The sequence below is a fragment of the Lineus longissimus genome, chromosome 7 (genome assembly GCF_910592395.1).
Source record: "Lineus longissimus chromosome 7, tnLinLong1.2, whole genome shotgun sequence".
NCBI lineage: Eukaryota > Metazoa > Nemertea > Pilidiophora > Heteronemertea > Lineidae > Lineus > Lineus longissimus.
Genome location: NC_088314.1, coordinates 7,302,871 through 7,321,058, shown reverse-complemented (window position 1 = coordinate 7,321,058; position 18,188 = coordinate 7,302,871). Strand labels below are relative to the sequence as shown.

Below are 18,188 nucleotides of genomic sequence, written 5' to 3'. Positions count from 1 at the left end.
ACCAGTTCACCAACAACAGTTGTAAAGAGCAGCTACATTATCAAGTGGTTCACCAAACCGAACCAAAAAAGGTCATTTCTTTGCGATGTCGCAACTAAACGAGCGGAAAAGCAACAGCGCATAGTAACTTGCGACTTACATACTTAGGTATAGTCCCGTCTTCTTCTTCAGCACGTGATTTATTCTTACTTGTTGTATATCCTCTGAAATTCTGCGTCCTGGGAATATAACGGTTCCTGAACGATTGAGAATTCAACGGCTCTTTTCTAGGACTCTATTCCTTATCTCTGTCTATGGTCATGTCCGGTCAACCTGTCTGTGCTGCGACATTATTAAAGCAAACGTGACACTTACACGTAGAAGAAAATATCAAGTTCAAAGTCAAATATTGTCGTAAGCATGTAAGATAAGTTGGATAAACTTACATGTGCATTCGGACAGGTCGGGGTGGCGGCAGTACGTTTACGTAAACGATGCCCAAACTCCTCCAAATGGTTAGATTTCCGTTGTTGGGATGTTGCTCGACTCGCACAGCGCATGCTGAATTGCAAGACAAAGCAAGTTTGAAATAGCAAAGCCGTGACACCCGCGTTGTCGCAATCGCACTCGGTGGGAAACCTGCCCTTATACACAGGATGCGATTGTCACAACGCATGCAGTCAGTGCCTTGTCATTACGCCGCACTGCACCCAACTGATAAATACAATTTTTCGTTGCATTTTCGCATGAATTTCATAACGCATCGATTTTTGAAAAATCGCATGAAATTCAGACAAATCGCGTCAAATAGCATTCTCAGTGAAAACATATACCTGAGTATAAAGATATGATAAAAAGTTGACAGTTTTAATATTGATGATTACCGAATCATATAACATTGACAATCTACCTTTAATGTCTCGCGTGCTATAAGATTTGGGGACGCCTTATCTTGATAATGTGAACAAATTTGAGCAAGGTTTACTTTATCACGTTATCAGGCGGTTTGTTGCCCAATATGTCGTATTGGAAATATCTCATTTCGAGTATGTTACAAATGCACTCAGTTCGAACAATTACTGTTGACGATCACAGCTATTGTTACACAATCCATTTTTGATTTGTCAGGTGCGAGATTTACTGAACAACCTCAGGATATCTACAGGTTAAGTCGATATTTCTCAACAGGCTCATGCATGTTTGATTAAAGGGCGACATAGGCTGGAGCTAGGGCGACTATAGGCTTGAGCTAGGAAGTCAAATTGGTCATAATCAGGAGACTACAGAGTCTTAAACATATTTTGCCTGGGTCGCGTGCTTTACGCGTGAATAAAGCGATGCACAGATTTCTAGGGCCAAGTCTGATTGCAATGGAATGGATTTGGCGCGAAATCAATACTACCAAGATATGGAGCCATGCACTTATTTCTTGGTCAAGTCTGATTGCAACTTGGCATCCGCTTCAGCACATACCAAGACGAAACAATGCACACATTTCTACATGTATGTCAAGTCTGATTGCAATGGAATGGATTTTGTCTCCGCTTCAGCATTTGACATCATACTATACCAAGATGGAGTTATACACGCGTTTCTAGGTCAAGTCTGATTGCAATGGAATGGATTTTGTCTCCGCTTCAGCATTTAACATCATACTATACCAAGATGGAGTTATACACGCGTTTCTAGGTCAAGTCTGATTGCATTGGAATGGATTTGGCCTCCGCTTCAGCATTTAACATCATACTATACCAAGATGGAGTTATACACGCGTTTCTAGGTCAAGTCTGATTGCAATGGAATGGATTTGGCCTCCGCTTCAGCATTTAACATCATACTATACCAAGATGGAGTTATACACGCGTTTCTAGGTCAAGTCTGATTGCATTGGAATGGATTTGGCCTCCGCTTCAGCATTTAACATCATACTATACCAAGATGGAGTTATACACGCGTTTCTAGGTCAAGTCTGATTGCAGTGGAATGGATTTGGCCTCCGCTTCAGCATTTAACATCATACTATACCAAGATGGAGTTATACACGCGTTTCCAGGGCAAACATGATTGCAATGGAGTGGATTTGGTCTCCATATTTTACGACCTAGTATGGGGGTTTAGACTACCTATGATGGTCATTCGACCCAAAACTTCTCTTTTCTTCGATGTCTTTATTTAAAAAAGTGACACAAGTAGAAGATTAGACAGAATCAACTTTATTCCAACTATACACATCTAACGTAAATCAACCTCTTATATTTGATGAAACACTTAATCATCAGTTTCGTGTATACATGAACATAAATGATAAGATCATTACAATAATACCAACAATGTGTAAACTGACATTTCTAATAAATAGGAGAAATAAATACGAATTAACTCATAATATGATGATAAATATTTCCACATTACCAGCTATTGCGGGCCTAGCACACTCTGTTTTCAATAGAGGGAGACTCCATCATTCCTATTGTTTGAGATTGGAAAGGTGTGAATTAATCTGGTAATTAGCCTCCTGTGCATTGGTGCATACAAACACTAAAATGTTTGGTTTTTGCTGATTTAGGGTCAAATAAATCAGCCAAAAGTTTTGAAAGCTTCACAAATGATTGTTGCAAGGAAGTACTTTATGATAGTTTGCGAAATTTTGATTAATTCTAGGTGGAAAGTAATATTTTTCGCATATTTGTTGGGAAAAAAAATTGAAAATCCTCCAATTTTCAACCCCCCTATGGACACTATGAATTTTGCTCCAATAAAGCTGAAATCTTGGGAATATAATCCTAAGAGTTATATCAACCACGTCTGAAGTCGGGAGTTTGTATCAAATGTATAGTTTCGGAGCTAGCGCAGCTAGAAAAGCCCCCAAAACCCACTTTCTCAGGAATTTACACTACGGGCTACGAGTGAAGCATTACAGATTTACCAAAATTTTCAACCTATAGATGGACACATCGAATTTCCATCCAAATCACTCCAAATTTTGCCAGTAAATACCTAGACATATATCCATTAGGCTTGCCAGGACCAATTAAGCAGGTGCACTAATTGGCTTGATTGGCCAGGCCCGCAATAGCTGGTAATGCATAAAACTTTGTTGAAGAAAGACCAATAATTATCATGCCCCATATAAACTGTTTAAAAGTAACTTTGCCGAAAGACCAGGAGAGCTCGTTGATAATGTATCTGCCAAAAATATGAAAAATTGTGAACATGAATATTACATGTAATTTGCTATGGTACGTTCGTGCGTCGTTTTGAACACTGTCAAGAAATATTCATTAGTGTTGTAACTGACGGAAAAAACGTCATGATAGACAGCTCAGAGAATGCTTCGTTGCTGTCATTTTTAATGTCTATAACGAAACAGCAAAACGTAATATTTACATTTAATCAAAGATAGGTAACACATCACAAGCCTAACATCAAGAAAGGCGGCGTCATGTCAGCATTGCAATAGAATACAAGTTTGCAACTTCAAAGTTACCATTATAGTCATAGTTCCACCTATCATAAAACCCCGTGTTTTTTCAAGACCCGTGTCTTCGCCGTGTGTCAAAAAACCCGGGGCGCACTTACACATCAGTGGTGTTAGATAATGGTTAATAGCCCCGGCGACAGGTGCGCTGTAGGTAGGGAGCTCTCCTGGGTGTTTCTTTCCCGTTGGGAGGGGAATTGCGCATGTACAATACCGAGGCAACTACACCGCGCCATCTGTCGCCGGATCTTAGAACTTGCAATTGCCGTGTCTATTCAGATTCCACCTACCAAAAAACCCGTGTTGAACACGGGTCTAAATTCGCCCCCGATTAGCCCCATCGAGCTCGGGGCTAATAGACGCGGGGATTTGACACACGGGTCTATTTAGACACGGCAATTCATAGGTGTAAGCGCAAAAGACACGGGGATTTGATAGGTGAAAGTACGACTATAGTACATTGTTAATGTGCGCTTCTCCAGCCCAGTTTGTGTGCAGAGCGGGAGAAGCGAACATTAACCCCCGATTTCTTCAGGATATGATTGTACATACATATAAGCTTCAGGTTAACAGTGCCCTTAGAATTAAATTAAATTACAGTTAGTTACATGGACACAGACAGATCATTCCGTTCCCGACTGTGTAAGCTGCTCTATCTCCGATTCAAATCTTAAGTACTTTTTAACTGACTCTGGGACAGGGAGGAGCTGGATGCGTGGTTCTATTGGTAGCCCGCGCTTGCAAACGCACGCCCTTACCCTCATCCTGCAGGCCGCAAGAAGAGACGGCGGCTGCTGTTTGAACTCCTCAAGCTTTGTCAAATGAAACTGCTTCAGCGCCAAATCAACTGTGTACTTCTTCAGAAGGAAGCCATATTGGTTGATAGCGAAGAGGCTGTCCAGCTCTTTATAGTAGGTCAGCATGGTCAGCAGAGCAGGAGGGATATCAGATATGTGACCACAGGCGGTCATCATGGCAATGAGGAGTACTCGTTTTTCCAACTTGTACACCACGCCGATTGGGGTCATATCGGAGAGCAGTTTTAGCACACTCTCTACGTCATAACGAAGTACCAGAAATCCATTTAAGAACCCTTGTGGGGAGTTAATTGGACTCCTAATCAGGGAGAACAAGGGGGTTACCCCTTTTTCATCCTTGCAAAAGATATCTGCCCCATAGTCGTGAAGGACGTTGATCACACTGCTCTGCTGGAAGTAGCATGCGGTGTGCAATGCGGATGACTTTTCTCTGTCCAGTGCGTTCACCTTCGCTCCGCCTTTGACCAACATCTTGACCAGTTCTAGTCCGCCATTCATGCAAGCCGAATGCAGGGGACTCTGGAAATTCGAGTTGATGACATCGACCCTCGCGCCATTGTCTAACAGCAGGGTCGCCATATTCACGTTGTTCAGCTCACAGGCGATATGGAGTGGAGTAGCATTGGCTTCATCTCCAATGTTAACATCAGCACCTTTAGAAAGTGCTGAAATTGCAAGGGGAATATGGCACGCCCTAACAGCATCCAGTAGAATATTGGACGCGGACCAATACCCGACCTGACTCACACTTTTGTAGCAGTCCAAAATACATGATACCACATCGTAATGTTCTTTGTCGTAGGCCAACTCAAAGGCGTTGTCTCCACTGACAGTCTTGGCCCCTATTTGTGCTCCATTGGCAATGAGAAGCTCCACGATTTTAGCATGGCCACTGATAGCAGCCATGTGGAGTGCGGTTGCTCCCATCCTGTCCTTGGCGTTCACTGGCGCTCCATGTTGAATAAGCACCTCCGCCACTGCGAAGTGTCCGTTGAAACAACAGAGGTGGAGCGCTGAGCGGCCCATCTCGTCAGAGCCGGACATTTCAGCTACGGAAACCATTGTGAAGATCGAATGTTAAGCCTTTCCAAAATTTAACTTCGTAACTTGATGCGGAAGGTTTTGCCGGGTTGTAGGGGCTGTCACCATTCAATCCACTACCAGCATCACCATCACAATTCTAAGTCCTGAAAAACAATGGGAAAAGTTATGACTGTAATGCGTTTGAAGTCAGCCAGGCTGATCTAGACTCCCGGGTCTATAGACTACCATGTGGTCCATTTAGTCATCCTGATCGTCCCCCTTCATGGCGACTGACATGACGATCCGGTCCGCTGCGTCCGAGGTGAGGGCTGATCCTTTCTGAAGACAACTGTTTTTACCATCTAGGTTTGCTCCATTCGCCATTTTTCTCAAGCTGTTGTCGCAGGTAACATGAATAGTAATTGCTTCTGAACCGTCAAATGGGGCGTAAGTTAGGTCTATCTGTTCGGACAGCCGAACTGAAACACTCCAAGAACTCGAAACCTTTCCCTATTAACCACCTGGGAGGACTGACACGCATATAGGCCTATACAGATGACAATGGTGTGTCTTTTTTATATTCTATCAACAGATACGGGTCCACCCTGGCTCCACTGGTTTTCAATATACTCCGCGTCTCGATATTTTGCATACATGTAGACGTACGTGTATAGGAGTATCAAAAACCGGAATCTCAGGATGGTATGGGCCGGGATTAGCATTTGGCAAAAAACCTACTTACATTAAGCCTAGTGCAGGTGATCTCGTCCCCGTCCCTACAAAAGTATGTTAGCAGTAGTCCTAGGATGGTATTCATGTCGGTATAACTGGGCTAGCTGACGCCCATAGAAAGACTTTCATTCCTTTTTCCTGGTTTCAGATATAGACATAGTTTTAGATTTAGTTTCGGTCCTGGGTTTCGGTTCGTGTTCGAGTTTCAAAATCCGGGTTGATAATTGTAGGTATGCGGGGAGGAATGTGAGAAAAACGACTCCTATGACCCTGTCCCACTAGTTGATAGTGATGCGTGGCGTTTCGTACTACATCCCTTTTTCCCTTTTTCGCGCCTAACGTGTTACCCCTGGGCCATAAGCACATGCCTGAGAAGTATGGAAAGGCGCGAAATTCAACATTCCCGCCATTTAGTCACGCACGCGCCCGGACGGCGCTACACGATTAATAAATCAACAGCAATTTATTTTGGATCATTTGAGCGATATAATGGACATAGACCCCTCAAGTCAAGGCCAATGAAAATTCTATGCCCCTTCTCTGCGTCCCGATCCCCCTCCCCACTTACGAAGCCTATCCAAGGTCAGGCGGGTTAACGCGATTAGCTCAAGCTTGCAAAGGCTATTCCGCATACGCAAATATAATGACTTACCTCTGGCCTGGCTGGTAGAATGTATCGGGTACACGAACTAATAAAATGGGAATGAATCCATACGCACAGAATATCAGATGATCAAACTCAGTCGTCTGCTTTCCATGTGATCACACAACAATCACCAGCGACATGTAAAAATGTAGGCCACCTTCACAAAAATATTTAATGGTCAATGCTATAGGCTTGACAAAGGCTTAGTTTATCTATATAGGCTGCCAGTATAAAATGTACGGTGTATTTGCATATTTGCGCTGCGATACACTCCAAGGTATATATCATGCACACGATGAGAAGCATGCACGTTTGGACTCGCATCAGTCGATCGATAGAATTGCCATCGATTGTGCGACCTATGGTTGTGAGATGGCGCGCGCGCGCCTCTTATGATGCCAACTGGCGCACGTGTCACTGGCATGACTGGTCTATATCAGTATCACACCAATTAGGAGATGGTTAATTATCATACCCAAAAATAATTACGGTATAAACCCAGTCTCATTTTATCTATGATGATTGTATGTTACACAGCTTTATTTTCATCTAGGATGACTGTGGCACATGCCGAAAATGAGGTTAGGATGGTTGTGATACGGCCCCGCCCGGGGAAACCGCTTGTTTTGAAAAATTTATCTAAAAGTATATAGACTGCTGGTCAGTCTACTTGCGAGCCCACTCCTCCAAATGTTGAAAGTTAGGTCATGCGCTGGATGTGACACCGTTTCCTTTGAAAGTTAGGTCCGCTGATTGCTACTCAGTCGGCCTACAAGAATCTTTAGGTCCGTATATGTGAGACCCGGGATGTGAGAATGGCCTGCATTGAGGTCAGCATGATCTTTTGTATCAGATGATCGTTGAGAACTTGAGGCGGTAGAGGTTGAGGTGGAGCCTCCACCTTCCCGGTAGGACGGTTTTGACAGTCCCCCGTTTGATTCCGAGGATGGTGGCGTGGTTATACAGTCTGTTAATGCCCGAAATGAAGATGGCATTGTATCGAAAGACAGGATGCCCGACTGATCATGAGGTTAGGTCATTTATTTTGTGATGCAGTCTTTATAGTACAATCATACTGATAGAATGTTTGTGACACAGTCTGAGATGATAATCAAAATAGGTCGGACTTTACTTTTAATTGCGAGTCGGGATGGTTGTGATACCACCACCATGGAGGGCATCGTAACGAAGCCTTTTTTGGTATTCATTGGCAGCTGGGTCATTGTGACGCAGCCGAACTCTCTCTAGAGATTATGATGCAGTCTCTTAAATTATGAAGTAAGGTTGATCGTGACGCAGACTAGGCGATTGTGTGGTCAAGACATGGAATGATGTCAGGATGATTGTGACTTCGTGCCCCTTTGACCCATGTCATCAATCTGGTTGTGGCACTGTCCAGGTGATCTTGTTGTGAGGTCAAATGTGACAAAGTCGCTGGTGACTAATGCAGTCTGGCAGTTGAGACTCTTGCTCCTATGGCCCTGCCATAAGGCTGATTGTAAGTCTTTTGTAAGCTCAGCTGTTACAAGCTCGGTTGTGACACAGTTGCTGGTAGTCTTGCAGTTTGACAGTTGCCTGCTCCTATGTCTTGTGTTAAGCTCGGTTGTGATCTTGCAGTCAGGAGTAGTGCTCCAATCATCATACTGTTAGGCTGGTTGCGGCAGTCTTGTCTTGTGTTAAGCTCGGTTGTGATCTTGCAGTCAGGAGTAGTGGTCCAATCATCATACTGTTAGGCTGGTTGCGGCAGTCTTGTCTTGTGTTAAGCTCGGTTGTGATCTTGCAGTCAGGAGTAGTGGTCCAATCATCATGCTGTTAGGCTGGTTGCGGCAGTCTTGTCTTGTGTTAAGCTCGGTTGTGATCTTGCAGTCAGGAGCAGTGGTCCAATCATCATGCTGTTAGGCTGGTTGTGGCAGTCTTTTGGTAAGCTCCGTTGTAACCTTCGAGTCGGGTAGTTGAGACATCTGCTGGTTGAAAAAGTCTTGGAGTCTGGTGCTTCAATAACCATGCTATTTGACTGGTTGTGACACAGTCTTCCAGTCAGGTACTTGAGACAAATGCTCCAATAATGACTACGTCATTCGGCTGGTTGTAACAGTCTTGCAGGTCTTATTTGAGACACATGATTCACTGGCAATGCCCGTAAGCTGGTCTTGTTGCAGGTTTGATGGTAACTTAGGCACATGTCTTGCAGTATTGAGACGCATGCCTAAATGACCATGCCATTGGGCTGGTTGTGTCTATAGACCATTTTCAAATATACATCATGACAGTAAAGAATGAGGAAACACGTGGCAAGAAAATACAGATAAGTAAATTTACAGTATACATGTACTTCCTTACAGGCTTTATAATCACAAAGCTTAATCACTGATCACAATATCATATAATTGATCACAATATCATATAATTGATCACAATATCATATAATTGATCACAATATAAATTGTACATGCATATAAAAAATACATTCGATTTGAGTTCTTAGTACCGTTTGTAAATGAAGTACTGGTAACTTAGTATGTAGTGAAAAGAACTATCTTACACCAGTCAATTTAATTTGCATGATTACTAAGGTAGCACATGGGGAGAGGAAAAAATTTACCTGTACAATATCTAACAATTTTATTATACTGACGCGATTCCTTTTAACTTCATCTTTCACAGAGAACGTCAGTCATGAATAAAGACAACAAAATTTACCACCAAGAAGGGGTGCCTTCAAGACACCATGCTATTGGCTGAAATCAAAGGCATTGCTCCATACATGGCATCAATCTTAAAATTTTGAAAACTTCCTCAAATGCAATAGGTCATTATTCTATTTGTGCGGAGAGCAAGAACTTAGTATAAAGGACAATGCTTAATGCATTAGTCTGCGCTGATTGAGCGGCCAATCTGAGATCTACTAAAAGGTTTCAGCCCAGACTAGGGAATGGATGAAGTCTACGGAAAAGTTTCCGCCTAGGCTAGGGAATGATTGAAAAGCGCCTTGAGAATGTTCTACATGATAAAAGCACTATAAGAACTTGCATTTGTTTCATTTGTTTCATTTTTTACATTTTAATTCCAACGTAGTAAAGATAATAAATCTCGGAGAAATGATCTAAAGTCCTCTGGCTTCCTTTTCTTTTTCTTCTTGCAGTTCATCCGCGTTCAGACTCCGAATCACAAACACACGCGGGTGAAAAAGAACGTCAAATAATTTCCACGAGCCGCGTCCAAAGTCCTTGTTTAGGGAGATGCTGTGAAAACCTCTGATCATTCGAAGGCGTTCATGAGTTTTTAGATATGGCTGGACGTTATCGACTGTGATACCAAGCAAGATATGGCTGAACTTTGACATCTTGGCACCGCCGTGGAGCAGGTTCTCAGTCTTGTCATACCTGAAACAAGGATATGGTGGAACATGATATTAGCAGGGTATATGTACTTTTTCAAGAAAATTGTGGCATCTCACAAGGCTGGGTTAAGGAATGAGTCCTTTTGAAAGAACGGGCTACATTTATAAAACTCACCTCCAGTGATCATGAAGCTGTGTAAACCTGGATACTCCTGTCTGAGCGCTCTCCACACCAATGTGCACATTGACATCTTAAAATAAATAATGGAATAAGTGAAACAAAGAAAAAACTGTTGACGAGTTGATTTACAAGTAAGAGCATCCAATAATATAGCTGAAGTTGGACTGCACCGGAGAACATTCCTCTGGGGTCTCCAGTTTCCTGTCGATACTCAATAGTAAATTGCAATGAGATTTCTTGGAATATGACATCTCACCTTGAGAGCTTGGTACTATCTGATGCAATGCATTTATGGCCATTGCACCAGGGTAATTATGATGCGAGATGTAGAGGAATATGGCTGTTGAGCAAAGATTGAAGACAAGATGACCGCCTGCTACCAATGATATGAGTCTCCTGAATATAGACTTCCTTCTTGTTTGGTACCTAAAAAGAAAAGAATCTATGTGAAACAGATCACCAAAAACAATGAAAAAATCGGATGGGTTTTCTAGTAAACCATTAGATCAGTAATGTACCCACCATTATTGTTTGCGTTTTGATCCCCTTACCTGAAACTCACTAAATATTAGGCTTGTGAAAATAGAGGGGTTAACAGTATCAATACTTACAATCTGTCACACGCACAGGCTGCAGCCAAGTTGAACATCGGTATCGTATAGATGATGAACCTCAGCTCCTTGTGTGGGAGGAATGAGTAGAGGAAGACAAAGCAAATGGCCGGTAGGAGTACCTGTCGGGATCTACTGTCCATGTAAGCACCAAGGGGAACGAACACCAAGCTACTGGAGAGAGCTCGGGGAATCGCCGAGTAGAAGTACCAGGCGAATGGCAGGGTCTGAGAAAAGTTAAGGATACATGTAGTATGTTGGTGATTTTGGAGTCAGTGGATTTTATGGTAGAGTACTACTACTAGAACTTGTTTTAGTGCCCCAGGAGAAAGTCCCAGGACTGAGTGAAGTGAACCTAATCATCACATCTTTCAAGGCATACACAAACTGCTTATAGTGAACATCTGGCCTTTCCTGGACTTGATTACCGTACTGATTTAGTAACTACAGATTTCAGTCGATAACCCCATAGTCTAATGCAATTTCTTAAGCATCTCTGTCACACTGTCAAGGATACGCCCCACTTGAAGCTCTTGTTCAGCACAGTGTTGAAGTAGAGTACGGTTCCTTCCGGCCACAGCCACCTCTTCCAAAACACTGAATCAACCAGTACTGTCAAACCTGTTGAGATGACAAAAGATGGAAGATATAATGACACACAGACACTGGGATTCAATTACTCAAGACCATCAACTGACCTATAGTTTTGCCTATGTCCCCCTTTAATGCCTCAGAAATATTTCTAGTCAGACCAGCTACAACTTCACCAGGCTTCAGCTTACCTAGAGCTAGAAGTCCAAGAGGAACAGCATAGCAAATTGATCTAACCACGGTGAGCTTCGTTCTAAACAAGCTCACCACCAACAAGAGCCCCATCAAAATGCCCAACTCTGCTCGGAAGATGATGGCAGAAAATGCTGACGCAGCAATAAACTTGAGATGCTTCTGTTCCAACCAGTAGTGAAGGGCTAACAAAACTGAAAAATGATACAGAGTGTCTCATAAAAGTGGAAAACTGTACAAAAGAGGTTTAAATACACAATAGAATTTCTATTTTTATCATGCTGGTGCACCGCAGGTTGTCCTCACCAGGTGTTTACATGGCACAAGTGGCAACCAGTCTAGGCGAAGGAAAACTCCGATATAGCATCGAAATTGCTTAAGACGAAAAACTGGGCCCTGAGAACAAGACACCTAACCATGGCATTACCAATCTTTATACTCAGTGATAGTCAAAACTACAAGCAATCGTTATGACACTTGGCCAGGGGAGTCCTGCCACGCTGGAAGAGTGCCGGGCCTCAAGCCTCAAAGAGGTCTACCCCTAACTACTGGAGAATGCCTCCCCTTTTTCTAGGACCAAGGAGATGAGTGCGAGTGATGAAAAAAGACCACTCACTGAGTATTCAAATGATAAAATGTTTTGACTTACCGCCGACAAGGGCAAATATGTTTGGCAGTGGTCTTGATAAGTAGAACATGAAATGAAACTGTGAGGCAGTGATGAGGAGGAACCATTTCCCGATGCCGGCACTGTACAACTTGGAGATGGATTTATGCAGCCTGAACAGAGCATAGATCACACATAAGCCAAGAGTAGCTCGCACTGAAAATAGGGGAAATCAAACTTTTTGAATTAAGGTTACTTTTTGCAGTCTGAACAGAGCATAGATCACACATAAGCCAAGAGTAGCTCGCACTAAAAATAGGGGAAATCAAACTTTTTGAAATTAAGGTTACTTTTATCTTTCTTCACTCAACTTGAAAGAGTTTAATTATCTGACCGGTAAGAATGGGCCTATTTTGACCACGACTGTCTTCTTTCATGTCAATAATTTGAATAAACATAGACTTGTTTATGATTTGCACACCAACTGAGGGAAAGTGTCTTCACTGAGGATCTGGCTACATGTGGTCAGATCAAGTTAAGTTACGGAATAGCTAGACGTACCAATATATTGACTAAAGAATTTATCGAAGCCGCAGTATCTGGCCAATCTGACAACTGGACTTGATAGTGTCGATACGAATATGGCACCTATGAACGTTCTTGGAACAACACCAGGAAACTCCAGATGGTCAAACTGAAAATGAAATGAGATGAAATTGATAGTTGGGTTTACCCAATGATATTGAAAACTGTCACTATACCAAGCTTTTTTTTCATGTCTAGTTAACTGCTGATAATGTTAATACTGCCAGATACCTTTTCGATGTCCAATCCATGATAAAGTAGATCATGCATTGCTTGCAAGTTGAAGCTCTCCTCCACCTTTGTGTAAGGGCACACAATCAGATGACCTAAGGCAACCAAAACAAATGCCCCCTTCAGAATTGCCGACCACTGTATTTCCTGAAAAGAAGATAATTATCATAATAACGAGCATTAGCCATTATGCCAATCAATTGATTGTAGTAATGATATAATTAATGCCGAATAGTATGGCTGGACAGGACATGCATGGGAAGTAACTATTCTAACTATACAACAAATGGACTGAGTAGGCCCCTTGGCCTTGCCTAGCTAGGCCTACGCTACACACTACATAACAGAACAGTCAATGACACCGGTCTGCCCTGGCCTGGTCGGTAGCCTAGGCTCACCGGAATATGCATTTTTTTACTGTGGCCATCTAGGCCTACATCACTAGGCCTTGTTCGGGGCTACTTTTAGACCAACAAGTACGTTTTCAACAGTAGCGCCTTGATTTGGGCCTGATGGGCCCATGTGTCACTTGTGTCTGACAATAGAACACAAAATACCACGACAGTGCACACAGTTTATCGGACGAGATTAGAGAAGACTCGTCTTGCACAAATTACGCAGATTGGCAAATACTCTGGCACAAATGTGATCACCCAGTGAATTTAAATGAACACATACCATATTTAGTTCGTAAATTAACAATTTTATTTAGGATTTATCTGGTACATTAACCCGAAAAAAGCAAACAAATTATAAAACGCCGGTCGGCGATTTGTAACATCCTCAATGTACACATCGAGATTCTTCTAGTAATAACCATCTTGAGATAGGTGACGCCACCATTAGTTCAAACCGCGGGAAATACGAATGCGCATGCGTGGACGGTTAATTTAGTCTTAGGGGGATTTGTTACTTTTAAAGGGGGGGGGGTTCTGAGGGAGGGGGTTGTTCCTAGCAGCCTTGGGCTTCTGTTGGCCAGGATACATACTGGTGATAAACCATTCAATGGGAACTCAAGTTCATGTGGACATCGGAGGTATAGGGATTCGTACTGGTGATAAACCATTCAATGGGAACTTAAGTTAATGTGGTCATCTGAGGGACATGGCTTCATACTCCGGAGACGCAAGGAGACCATGAAGGGGTACCACCAACTCTCACCTCTTAACGTTGGTCAGCTGCTACCGTCCTCAGTCGAAAAGCATCCGACCGGGATGTCTCAAATGAGGATTAGCGATCTCCGCCGGAAAGTCAGGAGAGGACCTTAGGTTGGGTTTGGAGGACAGTGCTGGAGGTTGAATGTTTATCCCGACGATATGATCTCCGCCGACCACCAGAAGGTAGACTCCCGGGTTTTAGACCATTTCGTCATCCTTACTGTGAGGGATGAGGGCGGTCCACTGCATCCGAAGTGTAACAGTTTAACACCTTCAGCGCCGAACCAGGTAGATCTGCGTGGCCCAAATCATCCCTCTTTGAGCTGGTTATCTGAGTCTCATTGTTGGAAAGGGGGTCATTTTGGTCATTTTTGGTCATTTTTGAACCAACAAATAAAATAGAGTTCAGGGGTGTAGCTCACACAACTCTATTAATTCAAGAAGACCTTGTCTTGGAGAAGTTACTGCAAAAGACCTTATGTAACCATCTCTTATACTTTTTTTCTGGGGCTCTGAAAAGGGGGTGTTTGGGGGGACACCGGCGCTGAAGGTGTTAAGACCAAGCAAGGAGTCTCTATGCGCAGCGTTGTTCATGATCAAAGGACAGTAGACTGCAAAACGTCCGAAACTGTGCCAAACACATTGTAGCCAAGGTAGAACTTCAGGGATAGATTCAAACTTACACATTGCGTAACTGCATTGTGACAACTCTTATAACACAAAAGCGCCGTATCAAGGATTTTGGCCATCGTTGGTGATGAAGACAAGAGGGCGAAAACCGTGGTCAGTACAAAAAAAGACACAGACATCTTCACGTAGTTCTAGATATTATAATACACAAATTTATTTTCGTCTTCATCAGAACTTGCATGAATACAATGGAGTTATATCAAAATTTATCACAGCATCATTTTGTACAATGATTATAACATTATTCTACCAACCCAAATTATGCAACAACAGGGAAATGCATGCGGTTATGTTGATAGTCACATTGAGCAATATTTATTAACATTTGTCCGTTATCAAAGAATGGCTGAGTGTGCGCTCACAGATGTCTGGGCATCCGAAAGTACGGCAACCATCTGATGCTGGCGGAAATGACAGAGAACAATCCGCTTGTGAAACTCACACATCACAGACTCATATCTCGTAATCATAAACAACCCGACACCGATGTTTTTCGATGCTTGAAGGTCGCGAATTTCGCTTTGCCGGCGGCGATAACATGTACACCACCGTTATTTGGGAGGGATTGTACCCCTTACGCAAGACGAAGAACATGTGCGAAGAACGAAAGTCTTCTCCCGCCGTCGTCTCCTACTGTCCTCCGCGAATTTCATGAGTGCGACATTGTCCTTTACTGATGTGACCGCGAGGAATATCGTCGTCCAACAAAAAAATAATCGAACAGAAATAACAGTACCAGTGTTTGTTTTGCTGACTTTTGAAGAAACATCCGTTATGCGTGTGGAAACCAGCCACTAGTTCGAATGCCTTTACAATCACCTATGACGACAAATTGGCGAAATAAAGCCACGAATTGACCAGAACAATGAAACAGATGATGGAATGCCATGAACACTGACTGGAAGGTGCAGCACTAACTGGTTTCGGGGTGGTTTTCCGAGGCTGAATGGGTATTTTGATCAATGAGTCTGGAAACGCGCTGGAATCTCGTGAATCGCACCAGAGTTCTGGATCAAGCTCTGAAAAAAAATGTTTAGAGGCGAAAGAATAACATGCTGCGAACTTCACGTATAACAATATACATGTAGATTCATGTGCATGCAAACGCGTATATTTCGGGTGTATCAATCTCTGTGGTCAAGTTCACCAAACTATTTCTCAGCGTATAAGAAGTGAAATGCAGCTCCACGAGATCGGCGACCCGGACAATACTAACCTCCAGGGGGTTTACTCAAGGTAAACCTGTACCAAAAGTTCACATCAGCCTCCGCACACTCAGCATCACAGTAGAATTCAAATGTCATTGTGTTCCCTCGAGTTGGCCGGCAGTCATAAATTTTTCCCGACTGGCAAACGCTGTTTGTCCCCTCTTTTACACTGAAGAAATTTAAAACATAGTATTTTTTGACTGCGGTTATTTTTACGTGAATCCCCTAATGCATTTCCGATACCATATTAGCTATTTATATGGTACTCATCTCACTTTTCTAACTCAGTGGTAAGGGTGAAGTTTATAATTTGCTAAAACAAATCGCCAGAGGGAAAGCGCCATTGCTGGACCAAGAATCCGAGATTTTTTTTGGCGTTTAAAGTCAAATTTAAAGAGTCGTATTTGGCAGTAAAAAGGAGAGCTTACCATATCCTCGTGTTAGGAGGTTCAGTATCCATCTAAAACACAACAGAGAATAAAATTATTGTTAATAACCAGTCAAATTAACTGATGGGCAAGGAGGCTGGACTGAGAGCTGTGCAGCCCCGTCATTTCTTCCGTCCACAGAACTGCATTGGCTCGACTCAATCGATTTCACGTTTGTAGTGAAAGGCGTGGTCGTTGGTGTTGGCATAGCTTGCATGTTGTGTCCCGATTGTAAAAAGACGTTGTCGTATTGTAGCTATCATTCATGCAAATGCGATGAAACCAGGCATTCATCGTGTTTAGGGCCTATAATGTCAGTCTACACAATCAATGGCTTTGTTGTATTTTGTATCAAAAATACGTCTTTTTCGTAATCAGACAAGTTCAAATTGTAAATGTTTAACGAAGGGAATTGAAACAACCGTTTTCTTACCATGACTTCAATCCTGTGGCCAGAAGAAACTGCCACCTTCACGCAGGGGTTAGTGTCGGTATTGTAGCGCCATAGTGCAGTACTGAAGCCAAGTGGTTTCTTACCCGACGTGATACTGCTGTAATCTCTGAAAAGCAACGTAAAATGTCGGAGTCCGCGCCTTTTGCGTAGTACGTGTATATTTGCTCAGAATAAGAGAACCTCACAGAATTTCTGATGTAATTGCCAATGTCGGCGTGAAGGGAAATATGCTGAGTCGTCCAGATACTAGGGGGATGATAGGGGTAAACTATTTACAGAAACATGTTAACGATATCTGTCAATGAAACAATGGTGATGTTTTGTCCTCACCTATCATATGTGGATTCATTTCCAAACACATAATTAGTGACTGTGTTTGAGCAAGAACCGGACACACCTGAAACATAAATTTCATTATTAACCGCAAAATATCATGAACGCTGAAGGGTTACATGCACACCCACTGCCGTTTCGGACGTGGTTAGCCAATCTGGACATGGTTCAGCCACTTTAGAGATGGTTAAGCAATTCTGAACTTGGTTCAGCTATTGTGGACAAGGACAAGCCACTATGGACAAGAGCTCAGAAGTCAAGATTCTCTATCACTGGGACGACGGAGACAACCAATATTTCGAGGTGTTGGCTGTCTCGGGGACTTTCCTGTTAGTGAAGAAGCCTGGAACGGCTAAACAATATTACGCATATATATATATAAAAAGAAATACCTAAAATCTATTTGTTATGTGGTTAATGTACGCACGATTTTGTGAAGCATACTTATAGTGGGTCAACTGCACGTAGTTGTATGTGCACTCACATTGTTCAAACAGGCATAGGACAGGACAGAGATTGTGACGCTTTTCTAGGCCTAGTGTTTATAGGGGAAATGTTAACATTTATATAGTGAATATGGAATGTTAAATGGAAAAAGCGGCCTACGTCTTTGGTCTGATGAAAGGAATGGGCGTTTACCTGAGAGATTGTAGCAGAAAAACAGAGCTGAGACCCAGAATATGGTCTCTATGAATGGCGACATGGTTGTCTCATGAACAAGGAAGTGGTGCATAGGCAAGTCTACCCGAAGGTCAAGTGGGTTTGCCAATGTCCTGGAAGCGAGGATTGGCCTATTCTCTGTGAGTATAATAGGCAGGTTTCAAAACGTCACGAACAGAAACGTCAGAAGTAATATAAGACGAGATCTGTTTGGGAATGTGGGGAATATACATATACTACAAAT

The 18,188-nt window shown here is 42.7% G+C and overlaps 3 protein-coding genes across 4 annotated transcripts; all 3 read right to left on the bottom strand.

Moving 5' to 3' along the window:
* Window positions 1-2,176: 2,176 nt before the first annotated feature.
* Window positions 2,177-6,935, bottom strand: LOC135491305 (ankyrin repeat and SOCS box protein 8-like). 2 transcript variants are annotated; one of them, XM_064777081.1, is made up of 2 exons: window positions 6,683-6,935; window positions 2,177-5,462 (listed from the first exon to the last, which is right to left on the bottom strand). In XM_064777081.1, the coding sequence occupies exon 2, from the start codon at window positions 5,335-5,337 to the stop codon at window positions 4,081-4,083; it is 1,257 nt and encodes a 418-aa protein (XP_064633151.1). In that variant the 5' UTR covers window positions 5,338-5,462; window positions 6,683-6,935; the 3' UTR covers window positions 2,177-4,080. The 2 variants fall into 2 exon arrangements, with proteins under 2 accessions (XP_064633151.1, XP_064633150.1); XM_064777080.1 differs by lacking the exon at window positions 6,683-6,935 and adding an exon at window positions 6,041-6,634.
* A 2,073-nt stretch (window positions 6,936-9,008) lies between these two features.
* LOC135491070 (dol-P-Man:Man(7)GlcNAc(2)-PP-Dol alpha-1,6-mannosyltransferase-like) lies at window positions 9,009-13,814 on the bottom strand. Its single transcript, XM_064776716.1, has 10 exons — window positions 13,693-13,814; window positions 13,015-13,161; window positions 12,760-12,892; window positions 12,241-12,414; window positions 11,591-11,785; window positions 11,326-11,429; window positions 10,809-11,035; window positions 10,454-10,623; window positions 10,192-10,267; window positions 9,009-10,059 (listed from the first exon to the last, which is right to left on the bottom strand). The coding sequence occupies exons 1-10, from the start codon at window positions 13,693-13,695 to the stop codon at window positions 9,780-9,782; spliced, it is 1,509 nt and encodes a 502-aa protein (XP_064632786.1). The 5' UTR covers window positions 13,696-13,814; the 3' UTR covers window positions 9,009-9,779.
* Window positions 13,815-14,987: 1,173 nt separating this feature from the next.
* On the bottom strand, window positions 14,988-18,061 carry LOC135491147 (uncharacterized). The gene is made up of 6 exons (XM_064776832.1): window positions 17,924-18,061; window positions 17,282-17,348; window positions 16,931-17,057; window positions 16,498-16,529; window positions 16,078-16,238; window positions 14,988-15,880 (listed from the first exon to the last, which is right to left on the bottom strand). Exons 1-6 carry the CDS (start codon window positions 18,015-18,017, stop codon window positions 15,681-15,683), a joined length of 681 nt encoding a protein of 226 aa, XP_064632902.1. The 5' UTR covers window positions 18,018-18,061; the 3' UTR covers window positions 14,988-15,680.
* Window positions 18,062-18,188: the final 127 nt, after the last annotated feature.

What these genes read in the sequence shown, in the direction of transcription:
- LOC135491147 (XM_064776832.1), bottom strand. Translation starts at nt 18,017, where the DNA reads ATGCACCACTTCCTTGTTCATGAGACAACCATGTCGCCATTCATAGAG. An exon ending in TTTCTGCTACAATCTCTCAG is followed by an intron (nt 17,349 to 17,923) that starts GTAAACGCCCAT and finishes TTTATGTTTCAG; the next exon opens with GTGTGTCCGGTTCTTGCTCA. An exon ending in AATGAATCCACATATGATAG is followed by an intron (nt 17,058 to 17,281) that starts GTGAGGACAAAA and finishes GTTGCTTTTCAG; the next exon opens with AGATTACAGCAGTATCACGT.
- LOC135491305 (XM_064777081.1), bottom strand. Translation starts at nt 5,337, where the DNA reads ATGGTTTCCGTAGCTGAAATGTCCGGCTCTGACGAGATGGGCCGCTCA.
- LOC135491070 (XM_064776716.1), bottom strand. An exon ending in ATTCTTTAGTCAATATATTG is followed by an intron (nt 12,415 to 12,759) that starts GTACGTCTAGCT and finishes CCCTATTTTCAG; the next exon opens with TGCGAGCTACTCTTGGCTTA. An exon ending in GCCTGTGCGTGTGACAGATT is followed by an intron (nt 10,624 to 10,808) that starts GTAAGTATTGAT and finishes TTTTCTTTTTAG; the next exon opens with GTACCAAACAAGAAGGAAGT.